Genomic DNA, 15,754 nt, shown 5'->3' with positions numbered 1-15,754 from the left:
TTTAATAAAGGAAAAAAGATGAAGGTGGCAGTATTTCAACTTCACGGATGGAAAATGTTGTAAAATACCCGAACCACCAACAGCAAAGCAAAGAAAGGAGGAAAGCAGTAATATGACCTTACAGATCTCTTTTATTTTGTCGAGAAAGGTCCATAGTGAGAGAATATGTGACATCTAATGGTGATACAGCAGTATAGCAAAGAAACATGGTGGCCTCTGTACAGCAAGGCCCATGATTACAATATATATGTTCTTATTTTGGCTTCTCCCTTTAGGAGTTGCCTCATCTGCCTCCATCTTGCCCTATCCCATGTTTCCTCTTCTGTGACACCAACAGTCCACATGTCCTCCTCCACAACATCTGTGAACCTTCTCTGTGGTCTTCCTCTTTTCATCCAGCCTGGCATCTCCAGCCAGTATAATCACTATCACTCCTCTGCACATGGCCAAACCATCTCAACCTTGCCTCTCTCACTTACTTTATATCAAAAAATATTCTGAGGCAATGAAAACCAAATTATTATAATTTAAAGTGAGCTATCATTTCTGCCCATCAATGTTGGACCTTTAACAGGTGATTTAGAATTACCTTGTTTTTCAGCAGCATCCGCGTTCGCTTATTATTATTCATGAACAGAAAGACCAATGAGAGGAGGCGTTTACGGTGGCAGTGCAGATCACATGACCTTCTCTCCTCCAGACTGCATGCAGTTTGGTATTAAAATGTTGTCACTACCACCAACCATCGTGCTACACATTTGAGATGACAGATGCATGTTGAGCTATTTTTGTTTGCCAAATAAATACCATAATTCCCTGGACTAACCTGGACTAACGGCACTGACGGTTCACGACTTTAAAGTTATTATCTTTTTAGGTTGTGTCCAAAAAAGTGCAGAGCTCGGGGCAAAAGACGCTAGCTTACACACCGTTAGTCAGGTCGGACGGCGGCGAGGCCCCAACCGGGACGGGAACACGGGGGAACCATGGCCAACATCGCAGTTCAGAGGATAAAACGGGAATTCAAAGAGGTCCTCAAAAGTGAAGAGGTGGGTTGCCGTGTATTCTTGTATACGTGTTTGTTTTCTTTTTGTGGCTAACAGCTGAACGTGTGACGCGTCGCTGGCTCACCTGTCAGCTAGCTAATCACCGAGCTGCTGCTAGCTTTAGCTAACTGTACTAGACTGTGACAGTGTGTCCAGTTTATCCCGCCAGCGATTAATATGCCACTAAGGGAAGTGACAGCCAAACATTAATGTTCGCTCCAAAGCAGTTAGTTAAAATTAACTGAGTCTACATTGCTAATGTAACGTTACTGGCTAGCTTACCATGCCTTCTGTGGTCACAGCTAGCTGCGCTAGCTCTAGCAGATATAGTTTTGGTGATTGACTGAGGCTGTACTTTTCATGTGTCCTGGCTCTGTGTGTGGACTCCTACCATCCGTCATTAACGCTGCCGAGACACAAGAGAAGTGTGCAACAAGTTCAGGTCAACTTTGGCTAATGCTGCGAGTGGGAGCTCAACTAATGCTGCATAGACAGGGCTGAAGTTTTAACATGAAGCTGCAGCCCAAACACTCTGCAGTGTGTCTGTCTGCTGAAGTAAACGTCCCTTTCCCCCTTCTTTCAGACGAGCAAAAACCAGATAAAAATGGATCTGGTTGACGAGAATTTCACAGAACTTAAAGGAGAGATAGCAGGGCCACCTGACACACCATATGAAGGTGAGGGCTCATGATTGCTCAATTCTGTTATGTGATATTGGGCGTCCTTGACTGTATCTGTTTAAGGGCCTCACCCATTATTTTTTATAGTTGTTAATCCATAATCCTACAATTGAAAACATGTAACATCTTAGTTTGCTGCTTGCTTGAAATTGCACAGTTGTGATCTTGCTGATATTTCTCATTTCTTTCAGGGGGTAGATATCAACTAGAAATTAAAATTCCAGAGACGTATCCATTCAATCCACCCAAGGTAAGGGATCTTTGCTGTTACTGTTTTGTGAAGAGTACCGTACCCTCTGAAAGTTTCTATTACTGTTTTTTGCATTTAATTATCTCTGTTTTGCTTTCATCAAATCTCTCAGGTGCGGTTTATCACAAAGATCTGGCATCCCAACATCAGCTCAGTTACAGGTGCAATATGTCTGGACATTCTCAAAGACCAGTGGTAAGTGAATGTGGGCTGGCATTCTCATTATTCTTTATCCACCATATATCCATCATAGTGTTCAAATTACCAGTATATCCAATGTTCCATACATGTAACTTTAAAGCTGGGGACACGCTATACAACTTTCACAGTTGTTTTGAAAATACTTCAAATACACACTTAACAGACTAGTTTCAGCAGAGACGACTCAAAGACTGGGGGTCACACATTCAACAACACATCAAACTCTCCCTTGAGAGTGACCGTGTTTACGAGAGAGACAGTCTAAAGGGTAAACAAACATCTGCATCTTTGTTTTGATTTTTCCCGCTACTTCGTGTCGTCTCCGTCTTCTGATGCCATTTGCTATGTCCCAACTACTCTTTTTCGTTGGTTGTTGTCAATATGTGTTTGCAGTTGGGACAGGAATCAGTAGCTTCCAGAGCTGGCTAAAAATTCAAACATGTTTTACTGTTACCCTCACACAGTGTGTCCCCAGCTTAAGATATTCATTGTCAAAGATAACCCCATTGTTATTAAAGCTGTAGTGTGTAACTCTTGGCAATCTGAAGGATTTTAAGTAATTATCAAGACGCTGATGTCTCTACATGACCTAGAAGTGATTCTTCAGCCATACTCCAACCAGTTGCAGTCGTCTTGCTTTGCAAGCACAATGTGTTGGTGTGCTTTTTCCCTGCCTCTGCCAGTCTTGATGTAAAACTAATTACTTTGTGTGCGCAGTGTGACAAATATAAGCCGGTGACATACAGTTCAACACTGCTATACTGTGAAACATGGAGAGAGTCGTGCAGAGCTGATAGGTTTAAACACATTTATTTATATTAAAAGCTATGCAGTGTAATATGCAACAAATGCATCACAGGTCAGAGGTGGTCACAGTAAGCAAAGTTTCACTTATTTTGGTGTTGTTCTAAACAATGACACATATGTTTGTGTGTTTCCCTTCAGGGCGGCAGCTATGACTCTGAGGACAGTCCTCTTGTCACTACAGGCCTTATTGGCAGCTGCAGAACCAGATGACCCACAAGACGCAGTAGTAGCCAATCAGGTGAGTGTGCATTTTTTTTTTGATGAAATACTTCATTATTTAAGGTACATGGTAGTTATTGTATTATTATCATCCTCATGGTCAGAGCCAGCTCTAGGAATAGGTCATATTGGTGGTTGCCTAGCGTGCCATCTACTGGAGGGTCCCGTCTGACACCCACAAAGGGAAAAAAAACAAAGGAAAAAAAACGGTATATATATACATATTAAAACATGATAATGTAATAATGGACAGAAAGAGTTGCGACAGTCAAGAAAAAATATGTAAATAACATTTATTATTGTTAATATTTAGTAAGTATTACAGTTTTATTATATAATAATATATATATTATATATTGAAATAAATGAAGTATTTTTAGTTTATGGTGATGGGCAAAAATAAACCAGCATTAAATTGCAACCATACAAACAAAGTGTGAGAGCAGAAAACTTGGCAGTGCAGTACTGAGATAATTGCAATCAGTTGAGTCAAGTGTCTCTGATTGTCTGACCTGGAGAGAACTGTTAAAAACCGCGGCTTCTTCTGTCAGCTTTTCCCCTTAGGGGTCGCCACAGAAGATCATTTGCCTCCATTTTGCTCTATCCTTGTGTCTTCTGTTACACTTACTGTCATCATGTCCTCCTTCACAACATCTATGCACCTTCTCTGTGCAACCATCTCAACCTTGACTTCTTTTACTTTATTTCCAAACTGTTCAACTTGAGCTGTCCTTCAAATATGCTAATTTCGAATTCTGTCCATCCTGGTCACTCCCAACGAAAATCTCAGCATCTTCAGCTCTGAAACCTCCAGTCTTTTAGACAATGCCACCGTCTCCATTTTCGTTGAAGACCTTCCCTTTCACTTTTGCTGCTGTCCTTCTGTCACACGTCACACTTGTCTTCATCCACTTCACCCTGCCTGCCCTCTCTTTTTCTCAGACCGGTCCACTTTCTCCAACTCAGCTCCTTGCGTCTTCGCCATACCACCTGTTAAAACAGAGTCTGAACAGTGTATAAAGTGTATTTTCATTCTTTGTTAATCGACTTTTAACATTTAGCCGATCAGTTATTTGTTTGTTTTCAAAGCTCATCTTTCCGGAGTCTAATATTATATCTTCCGGCGACAGTTATACAAAAACACAAAGTACCCCCATTTGAGAAGCTTTTTTTTTTTTGCTTGAAAAATTATTTCAATCTTCATCATCAACAAGTAATGTCGCAAAATGTTCTGACAATTATCAACCAAACATAAGAAAATCTGTACAACCTAATCAAAACTAAGTAGAAAAAAGTAGAAGGTGTTCCTCAACCCCCTTCCCATAAATGTACTTGTTATTTTTCCACACATGTTCACAGTATAAGCAGAATCCAGAGATGTTCAAACAGACAGCGAGGCTCTGGTCTCACGTCTATGCAGGAGCTCCTGTTTCCAGTCTGGAGTACAAATGCAAAATAGACAAACTCTGTGCCATGGGCTTTGAAAAAGTAACTATAACTTAACTTTTTTTCCCCCCCCAAAATTCACTGAATTCCTCTGCAGAATTAAACCATGGTACTGACTGCGTTTGTTTTTCCTCCCCAGAATGCAGTAATAGTGGCATTGTCATCGAAATCCTGGGATGTGGAGACGGCGACAGAGCTACTGCTCAGTAACTGAGTCACGACACCCACCTTCATCCTCCTCTTGATCCTCATCTCCTCACCTCTCACACACACACATACACACACACACACATACACCCACACACATACACCATCTCTCCTCCAAAATACCAGCTGTCTGAAGGAATCTCTCCCTCTGTTGCACCCTCTGTTTCACAGTGGACTCCTCTTTCCACTCTTTTCCCACCCCCTTTCTCTTCCATCCGTGTGGCATCCCTCCTCCCTCCTCTCATCATAACTGCTGTAAAACACACACTCCAAATAGTCGTGCTGTGAGCTCTTATGTCTGGTTTCTTAAAATTCATGCAACATTCCACCCAGTACTGCAATCAAAAGTCCAACCCCATCCGGCCCCCCCTTGAAGCAAATGCCAGACTTAAGACCCTCAACCCACTGCCCGTCAGTCTCCCAGCTTTTCTGGCTGTGTCCAAGAAGCGGCTGTCAGCAGCTTATCGTTGCCTATGCACTGTACTTTAATTTGTGAAAACCTTTGTAGGAAAAGAGTCAAGCCATTCAGGGAGGCTCTTTTGGACCGATTTTTACGCACTTTGTGTTTTTGTTTTCTCAACGGGGGATAAGCAGAGTCCTGGACTTTTCACTTGCTACCTGTACTGGAAATTTCTTGCACTGTGTCCAACATCACCAATCAGTCTCGCTCACTCTTACAAACACTTGGCGTTTAACTATTAACACTCGGTGTTTAGGAGTAAGGTGACATTTTTGGACAGTTTTCAGAATCTTTATACTGCATTATCTGTAGCATGTATTTTTTTTTTATTTTCATTTTTTTTTTTTTTTTTTAGGGTACTGTAAACTAATATATGGACATTCATATAAGACTGTTGTTAAGTAAATGCAACACACCAGGTAGCAAATGTGATATTCTTCTTGTTCCCTGTTCTGTAAAGCAGTGTACCTGAGGTGTAGACGTACTCACACAACCTTTTTTTTTTCCCCCTCCACTTCAGTTGTCTGTTGAACCCAAAGCTCCCACAGCAGAACCCAGTTCCTACCCCCCCACGCCTGCTCTGCTCATGGCTTACTCCACCGGTCCCTTTCACCACAGTTTTTAAAACAAAATAATTTGATCTTGGCTTCCTACAGGAATACATTTGGATTCCTGTTTTTAAATCGAGAGAAAACTAAACAAACAGAAAACTCAAAACATGCTCCGCAGTAATACAACCCGTCACAAGTCTGGACAGAAATAGCCAAACAAGTTTGAAAAAAATATTGCATCCCCTTAACTACGACAACAGATAATTATGTCAAAATGATTCATCTGTAAATAAAGATATTAAAGTCTGTGTAAATTAAACCATTAATCTACACCGTGTCCTTTCTGTGTTGCAAACATCCGTCTTTGTTGCGATACTAGTTGTCGGCTGGAGTAATTGGACTCTTTTAAATACAACAGATCAAAGCAACATCTAAAAACCACATGGCGGCATTAATGTCACCCTCAGTATTGCGAGTACATGATGGTCAGTCTCGGTTTTAATTTCAGTCACATAATGATGTATTGATGAAGTCTGGGATCCAGTGCATGTTTATGAGCTTGTTAAACTGTGCATGCATTTGAATAAAAAGTAGTGTGAGCCTACAGGGAATTATGCTGCCAGTGAAAATAGAGCAAGCAAGCCAATTTAGATGAAGAATGTGCGTACAGAAGAACTGGTGAATGGATTACATGTACTGGAGTTTGCCCGTTTGTACAATCGTACTTCAGACATTTACACCAATGTAAATGTTGCACTTCTGTTTCTGAAGTTCCTAACTGCAGTTAGAGCCTCAGCAAGGATGGAATGAATGAAACAACTTGACATAATGTTTATATAACCTTGTGTATGATGAGGGGAAAATGAGGATGAGCAGTGTAACAGATGGCCTGCTTGGTAGCATGCCGCGTTATGCTCAACCTCTCCAGGAAACTCTGCCAGTAATCTGGACATTAAATTCCAGCATCCACATTGGCACCTCACGGGAGAGAGGCTGCCAGTGGATGCGCTTATGTTTGTTAATCAGCCGCAGTGCGAGGTGTAACTCTGCACACTGGTCCAGCCTCAGGTCCTCCAAAAAAAACAACCCAAACCCTAATTCCATTTGATGCTGGTGTATCTGTGTCTACACTCAGGAGCATCCCAGAGAAGAGGACTGTATATGAAATGGAAAAAAAACAAAGCCCTGCCTATTGTAAATGAACTTTTTGCATTATTACAGCGTTGGCCTTTTAAAATATTTTTATTTATTATAATGATAATGTAACTAAATATTCCTAAAGGAATTTTATGTGGTAGGGCTTTGTTTTTTTTAGGGTTTATATCATTTCACTAGTTTCTTCAGTGCTCCTTTGACACTAGCTATGTACATGTATGGTCTTTTTTAATGGACAATCCACACGACGCACAGTAAGCCCGCTGGATTTTTATTACTTAACATACGTAATTCGATTTGGCCAAGGCCACAGTGACTAATTCCAACTCCTGAAATCTGATAAAATGCTGAAAAAGTGGCTGTCACAAATTAGGTCGTTAATTTATTCAGTTAAAATCAAAGCATCAAAGTAAATAGCCGACTAATGAAATTTTATTTCATGTTGAATTACGGCACCTTTAATTTAAATTTTGTTGTACACAACTGAATCTTTTATTCTGTACCTTTACTTTATTGATGCATCAATATTATTACACAGATAATCAACTGTAAATTGATGATAAAATGACGTCGATCACTGTAGCTTGTGTGATCACTTATATAAGATAATATAATTATTATCGAATACATCCACATTTTTAACAGTTTTTTTTATTAATGACCACCTCACCCCCTGGTATTGGCAGTGTGTTGTAAGAGCAGACTATCAGCCCACCTGGCAGCAGGAGTTAGATTGACAGGTGAATAGCCCAGTGTGTGGTGAGGCGGTGATTATCGGGCATCCTGTTACTCTCCGTCTGCCGCTGCTATGTGATAGCTGGAGTTTTATTCCATGTCTCAGTCAGCAGACAAACTTCCTCCCCTGCCAAGCGGTAAGAGCTGGCCCGAGACGGCGCAGTGAGTTCAACTGGGGTTGAACGGGCATCATGTAATTCAGTTAGGGGATGAGAGCCAGGATTGTCGGATTTGTGCTCCCACCTCCTTTTACCCCCCAGAAAATTTCGTCTTGAGGGTTTGTCGGAATGATCAAGATGATCTCAATAATCTGCCTGGCGATGATGCTGCTTCCTGAAGGTGAGTTGGACTTGGAAGTCTTGCTTGTGCTGTTGATAATCAGAGAGGAAGATTGTGCCTTTATTTTGGAAACTAAAATGTGTCTCAATGGTTTGAAAAGAAACTAAAATATAAGAATTAAATGCACACAAAACAGACTGATTGCAGAGGTAATGGTGTGGTTATTTTGTCATTAACCTGTAAAAGACTGATGAGCACATGTTGCTCTCTCTCTCTTTGCAGCGGTTCACTCTGCTGAGGGTCACTATGCCACTAAGCTCTTGAAGGATTTGATGGAGAACTACTCCAGCGCCCTGCGGCCTGTGGAGGACACGGACAGAGCTCTGAACGTCACCTTACAGATCACTCTGTCTCAGATCAAAGACATGGTGAGTAACAACGCATCAGCAACAGCTTATACTTACATGTACGACTGTGTTTTTACTATAATAAAATCTTTATTTATCAAAATAAATCCGTGGACAGCATCATCTACAACTAAAAAAAACATCCTTTGCCAAATTGTTTTTTTTGTTTTGTTTTTTTTAAATGGAAGAAATGGTAATGATAGTAAATGGTCTTTCACATATATTTTTAATACATCTGCAGATTCATTTATCATTAAAAAAAACAATGTGTATTCAGGAACATAATTAGATTGATGATAAAGGTTTTCATAGAAGTGTGATCCAAGTCATTGAAAATGAATTGTATTTGAATTGAATTTAAATTGTAACAGTGGTAGATTTGTACTTTATGTGTGTATGTGTGTGTGTGTTGTTTGAATAGCAGTCAGATCTTCTTCAGGACAGGCTCGGCCTACTGTTACTCATCATCCGCCTTATGTTTCCTGATTAAGTTTAATGATGTGTCTGCTCTGCAGCACTTTGGATGGACAAAACAACTTCCCCGCTCAATGGAACGTCCCTGTTGTTGACCATGTTGTCAATCGATGTCAGCCTGTCATGTTAGTGTGTGTGTGTGTGTGTGTGTGTGTGTGTTCAGGGTATCCTGTTACTCAAAGTGGTTATGTTTTCTTTGGTTCGGCAGCGATACCAGAACCTCTGCCAATCACCCCCGTCCGGCAGTCGCCCTGCTAATCCATCTGATATTGACAGGCAGGTCTGGGTTTCAGCAGTTGCAATAATCTGAGGAGTATCAGTCCATGTCATGCTCACAGGGAGTTAATGAGCTGCAGAGAAATGAGAAAGAGGATCTTCACTTCATCTGCAAATGTGTTTTCTCATTTGTGACTGTGTGTGTGTGTGTGTGTGTGTGTGTGTGTGTGAAGGATGAGAGGAACCAGGTGCTGATTGCCTACCTGTGGATCAGGCAGACGTGGCACGATGCGTACTTGAAGTGGAATAAAGAGGACTATGATGGACTGGACGCCATCAACATCCCCAGCAGCCTGGTGTGGAGGCCCGACCTCGTCCTCTATAACAAGTACGCCCGTACGTCACACACACGCCCCTGCACACACAGTTTCTCCACTATCATAATGTTGTGGTTCAAAAGTCTGTAAATCATACACATACTACACTCCACATATACTGAATAGTGAGTTTATTATTATTATTATCATCATTATTATTATTATTATTACAATCATCATCATCATTATTATTATTATTAATATTATAATACTGTTATAGACTTTTTCAAAAGTTGCCTCCTTTTATCATAGTTTCTGTCAATCAACTATCATGCGTAACATGCAATAAACAATTATTAAAGTTATATATACACTGAATATCCAGTATATGGATAATAATAACAACAACAATAATAATAATAATAATAATAATAACAATAATAATAATAATAATAATGATACATTCTATTTCAGACAGACAGTTTGTGTGTGTGCATCTAAAACAGTAAATTTTAAAAATCAGCTTAAACCTCCAGGTCGCCTGCTGTATTTAAAGAGAGTCCTGCTGCCGACTCGATGTCATACATGGTGACAGCCTTTGTTAGTGTGTCTCTATATTCCTCCTCCAGAGCTGACGATGACTTCTCGGGGCCAATGGACACCAACGTGAAACTGCGCTACAACGGAGAGCTGACCTGGGACGCTCCTGCCATCACCAAGAGCTCCTGTGTGGTGGATGTTTCCTACTTTCCCTTTGACAGCCAGGAGTGCAACCTGACTTTTGGGTCCTGGACCTATAATGGGAACCAGGTATGGAGAAATACTAAATCCACACTCTGTATTTATAGCCAGGGCATGTTGTGGAGGAGAAAAAGACCTCAATTTACATTGTTGATAATAATGGTCTGAATCACTGGCTGTGGAGGTTAAAGCTGTTGTAGGTTTGGTTTGTTCATTGTCTCCCGCTTTATTATCCACATGAGGGGTCGGGGGGCAGCCGGAGCCAGTCAGCTGACATAGAGCAGGGTGCAGAGCAAGTCGCACACTTGACTTGTAGACAACTATTCACTCTCACATTCACACTTGCAATCAATCAGAGAGAATATGCAAATTCCACAAAGAAAGGCCCTCGGTCAGACCGGGTTGCAAACCTGGTTCTTTCTGCTGTAAGGCAACAACTGCTAACTGTATCCACTGCAGTGACCTGTACACAAAGTGGTCAAAATGTCTCTGTCTCCGAAATGTCCTGTGATTGGTCAGTGTCCCTCATGGAAGGCCAGATTCCTGGAGGAAGGAAACCCAGTGAACCTTTGAATGATAAATGAGTTACACCTAGCAGTACCTTGCAATAACAATAATGTGTTTTACATAGAAAGGCAATTTACCATTTTGATAAAGTTGCAAATCCATCTTCCATTATGTTGCACACACATATTTCAGTGTGTTACTGAATTTTAATGTGACGTGTTACCAGTAAGGGTCGGGAGTTTTCTAGTCTCGACGATACAGTTTTGCCATTTACACATTCATGCAGCGTATTTACATTCACTGCTTTCTCTCCCCTGTCACATAACTATAATAGCATTCACACAACTTGCTCGGTCATTTCCTCCGGGGTGTCTCAATCCTGGTCCTGGGGACCCACTGCCCTGCATGTTTTAGTTGTTTCCCTGCTCCAGCACACATTTGTCCTTGAAAGATATCTGTCTGTGACCCCCTTTAACTCCAGGTCGACATCATTATGGGCATGGACAGCGGCGACCTCTCCGATTTTGTGGAAAACGTGGAGTGGGAATGCCACGGGATGCCGGCCACCAAGAACGTCATCATGTATGGATGTTGCTCTGACCCATATCCAGACATCACGTACACCGTGCTCCTGCAGCGCCGCTCCTCCTTCTACATTTTCAACCTCCTCCTCCCCTGCTTCCTCATCTCCTTCTTGGCTCCTTTGGGTTTCTACCTGCCTGCAGACTCCGGGGAGAAGGTTTCCCTTGGAGTGACGGTTCTCCTGGCTCTCACTGTGTTTCAGCTCATGGTTGCTGAGAGCATGCCTCCGTCGGAGAGTGTGCCTCTTATAGGTGAGACTGTGTTGTCTGAGCATAATAGTTTTGCAAACCTGTGTCTTACGCCTTGATACAACCTAATTTTACTTTGGTCCAAACTAAGATCACTCAGTGAAATCACAAGGACTATATTCAGACATTAATGGTTCCCTTATGACACACATTTAATGAGCTGATGACCTCCTGATATCTGTGGTTTGAATAACATCCCTCTCAGGATGGTTTGCAATAATGTAAAATTATTATTAACTTTTCCAAACAGAGCATTAATCCAGTCAAAATGGTTATTTGTCTCATATTTATCCATTTATTCATCACCCTCAGCATAAAGTAGTAAAGATTTAACCTTTAACACGTCAATATTATCTTTATGGGAATGAGTTCATTGAGTTCATGAGTTCACTATGTTCATTCAATTTCTTTTTGTGTTCCATTTATAGTCCTTTTTTTCCATTTTCTATTACTATTTCCTTTTCGCAATCTTTTTGTAGTTTTATTTCCATTCCTAGCTAAATTTCTAGGTCTTGTTGTATGCACGTCTGTATGTATTCTATTTTTTTTTTTTTTTTGTTATCAATTTACACAATGCAGAGTGAGCTCAACAATACAAATCAATATTTGGCCTGACCACCCTTTGCCCTCAGAACAGCATACATTCTTGTGGTATAGGTACATTTGTACACAGTTTTTGAAGGAACTTGTCAGGAAGTTCTTGGAGAATTAACCACAGATCATCTGCGCATGTAGGCTGGATTAAATCCTTCTGTCTCGTCAGTATAATCCCAGACAATGTTGAGATCAGGGCCCTGTGCGGCCATACCATCACTTCCAGGACGCCTTGTTCTTCTTTATGCTGAAGACAGTTCTTGACTGCATGTGTAGTCTCATGGTATTTTATGATGGATAAGTAGATGCTTGTGTTTCTCATCATTGATCCACACCAAACCCCTAACGGACGGTCATTATTGTGCTGCTCTCCAGCCCTAAGGCGGACAAACTGCCATTGCTTCAGCCAAATATTTCAGATTTCAATCCAGAGCACCTGCCGCCATTTTTCTGCACCCCAGTTCTTTTTGTTTTTGGCTGCAGTTGTTCCAGGAAAATCACTTCTGTCCAGACTTCTCTGGTCCCACAGGTTTCTGCCTGTTCTGAGCCAATGTCACTGCTGGACATCTTCCAACTTCCAAGGGAAGTAAGCATGAAGTTTCCTTGGCCTACAGTCCTCGACGTTTCTTTGTGGTTTTTCAAAAATCGCTTGAACAGCACATCTTTGAAGTCTTTGCTGTACTCAGTCTCGCCATGATGTATGTGACCTGTGATATGAAACTGATTTCCACAACGTCACCTTGGTAGCAGAGTCTGGCTGCTCCTCACCACGTTTTGAGCCTCCCACACAGCTGTTTCAGTTTCAGATGACTTGTGCTAGATTGTTTTTCATTTTGGAAATTGATAAAAATAACAAATAGAATTGATATTGATGACAAACATTCTTACTTTACTGATAAAACACTACAATATAGTTCCTTTTCCACTTCTCTTTCTCTTTCTCTGTAGAACACAGACATTATAAGACCCATATTGACAAAGTGTAACCTAAAATAAAACCCCTTCTTTGTCCGTCACACAGGGAAATACTACATTGCCACTATGACCATGGTCACAGCCTCCACAGCTCTCACCATCTTCATCATGAACATTCACTTCTGTGGTGCTGAGGCCAAACCAGTCCCCCACTGGGCAAAAGTCCTCATTATTGACTACATGTCCAAGATTTTCTTTGTTTATGAGGTGGGCGAGAACTGTGCCACTGCCTCCTCCACTTCCTCCTCCTCCTCTTCATCCTTCCACTCGCCCCAGGATGATCCCCGTCCCCATCATGTCAGCTCCCACGCTCACGCAAATGGAAAACCAGGGAGCCACAATAACCACGGCGGTCATCAGAGTCAGAAATACCCCAGGCCCCAGACCCTCAAACCACAGCACCACCCCAGAGTGAAAGCCCAGCACCACATTACCAGAGAAGAGAGGAGCCACCTCTCTGGCTTTGCACCAGGAAAATATGGAGACTCGAACGGTAAAATCCCTACAGGCGACTGCTGTCAAGACGACCAGAAGGTTCCGTGCTGCCCTGAAGACAAAAAACCACCACCTCACGGCCCCACTGTAACCTTTGGCCCCTGCGTGTTCTGTAGCTACGGCAGTGGCCTCCCCGGTGTGGACACCAAGCTGGTGCGCAATGTGGAGTACATCGCCAACTGCTTCCGAGAGCAGAGAGCCACGTGTGCTAAGGGAGCGGAGTGGAAGAAGATCGCCAAGGTGATGGACAGGTTCTTCATGTGGATCTTCTTCATCATGGTCTTCCTCATGAGCATCCTTGTCATTGGCAAGGCACCGACCACGCAGTGACGCTGTGGATTGTTTAAATATTTCTATAAATCTGTTTTTTTTTTTTAAAATAAAAACTATTGCATGTTAAAAAAAAAGATGTATTATAATGATTATTTTATTTACAGTGTAGATTGTGGTTATATGTAAATGATAATACTATATTATACTGTGTCCCCCCCCCCCCCGGCACAAACTACACATTCATCTTATCTTAACCACATAGTAAATGTGTGTCCTACACGTACAATGTTGGTCGTCAAATGCAAACCAAACTGTGCCACGATAACTCAATATGCAGTAAATGCCAAGACGTTCTTATCAAAAAAAAAAAAGAGAAAGCAAACTTTAGTGACAGTCTTTTGTTGGAACATCCATTTTTGCTGACTCTGCTTCCCATTTAATCTCATCCCCATCAGTCATTGCTCTGACGTGAAGGTGCAGCTGTCAAGTTAAAATATGGCCAGTGGAGACAGCACGCGTTCTTACTCACCGCCGTGAAATCAGACGCCTCGGCTTGAAACATGACATCGGTCGAATCATTTTTTCTCTGTTAAAAATCAGCCAGTGAATGGTTAATGAGCGAGCTTTGTTTGTAGCACAGCCAAGGGCGGATGTAAGGTAATATGGAGCATCAATAATGTAACGCAATGTGCACCCACCTCCCCTGAAACCCCCCTATGCCTTCAACTTGACAATCAAGTGAGTGTTTGTGTGTGTGTGTGTGTGTGTGTTTTGTGGAAGGAATAAAGAGCAGAACAATAAAGATACATGGATCCACACTCTGTTCAGTTTTGAGCCATTTTAATTCGAGTCCACAAAAATTCAGGGTAAAATATTCTGCTTTTTATGAAACACACTATACAGTTGAAACGTGATAAACCAAACCAACTGACTAAATACTTCCTTAATACTTGTTGAATGTATTTAAGTAAAAGGCAAATCCAACACATTAGTCCATTTATCAGTATTCATCCACTTCCTGAGCTTGTATGTTGCTCTCTCTATATACTGTGTATAAAATAATTGGAAAATGTAGTTTTTGTTGAAGGAATTCTCTTGGATTTGTAATCGGTGTATTTGTTGGGGACTTTTTTCAGCGGTTGATTTGGTCGACTGAAAATAAGCTTCATTGTCTATGATCATTGAATGTGTCACCAGGTGCTGTACTTTCTATAATACTACTTAAGTAATTTCACTGTACTTGAGTATCAAAAGTGATCTAAAATGTACTTAAGTTTTAGTTTTAAGGTAAAGTATTAAATAAGTGAGGGGTAGCTCAACTGAAAGGTTGTGAGTTTGATCCCCGGCTCTGCTAGTCTTCCTGCTCATGTGTCTTTGGGCAAGATACTCAAGATCTTCTGATTTTACTTAATGAGTAACAAAGATAGTTAGGGGAGTTGTATTGGAGTAAAAGTGCAAGTTGCTAGAACTATAAATAACAAAATTAAAGTGCAGATATGTTAATTGTGTACTTAAGTACAGTAACAAAGTATTAGACCTATTCACAAAACATCTTTACCAACACAGTTCCTTACATTTACAGTAGAGGGCGTCCATTTCCCACATTCTGTTGGTGAATCGTGCACTGAAGTTAACTAGTGGAATCTGCACCAAAGTAACATCTGCTGTTTGACTCATGTTTTAATGAGCTGCTGTGATCCACTCACAAAATGTCATTACAATCTTCATTCCTCAAAAATTCCCATCTTTCACACCTTTATGTGCTGCGATTTCATGACGAAATAGAGACTTTTGATTTTTTCTGGTTTATATTCTCCACTTCAGAGTGATTGCCGTGCTCAGGCACACTGCATCTTTGTGTCAGAGTAATAAGCTTTCTTCCTTTTTAG

General features: G+C 41.2%; 2 protein-coding genes across 3 annotated transcripts; both read left to right on the top strand.

The window, feature by feature from the left end:
* Window positions 1-697: 697 nt before the first annotated feature.
* On the top strand, window positions 698-6,199 carry ube2ka (ubiquitin-conjugating enzyme E2Ka (UBC1 homolog, yeast)). Of its 2 annotated transcripts, none has more exons than XM_058650607.1 (7): window positions 698-1,049; window positions 1,630-1,723; window positions 1,918-1,976; window positions 2,089-2,171; window positions 3,123-3,222; window positions 4,563-4,691; window positions 4,789-6,199. In XM_058650607.1, exons 1-7 carry the CDS (start codon window positions 987-989, stop codon window positions 4,861-4,863), a joined length of 603 nt encoding a protein of 200 aa, XP_058506590.1. In that variant the 5' UTR covers window positions 698-986; the 3' UTR covers window positions 4,864-6,199. The 2 variants fall into 2 exon arrangements, with proteins under 2 accessions (XP_058506590.1, XP_058506591.1); XM_058650608.1 differs by lacking the exon at window positions 698-1,049 and adding an exon at window positions 1,494-1,541.
* Window positions 6,200-7,189: 990 nt separating this feature from the next.
* LOC131472156 (neuronal acetylcholine receptor subunit alpha-9-II) lies at window positions 7,190-13,988 on the top strand. The gene is made up of 6 exons (XM_058649044.1): window positions 7,190-8,096; window positions 8,319-8,464; window positions 9,367-9,521; window positions 10,080-10,260; window positions 11,180-11,531; window positions 13,144-13,988. Exons 1-6 carry the CDS (start codon window positions 8,045-8,047, stop codon window positions 13,920-13,922), a joined length of 1,665 nt encoding a protein of 554 aa, XP_058505027.1. The 5' UTR covers window positions 7,190-8,044; the 3' UTR covers window positions 13,923-13,988.
* The last annotated feature ends 1,766 nt before the right edge of the window (window positions 13,989-15,754 follow it).

This window comes from Solea solea, chromosome 14 (genome assembly GCF_958295425.1).
Source record: "Solea solea chromosome 14, fSolSol10.1, whole genome shotgun sequence".
NCBI classification, from domain to species: domain Eukaryota; kingdom Metazoa; phylum Chordata; class Actinopteri; order Pleuronectiformes; family Soleidae; genus Solea; species Solea solea.
Note: the sequence above shows the minus strand (reverse complement) of the source record. Positions and strands in the feature narration are given on the sequence as shown.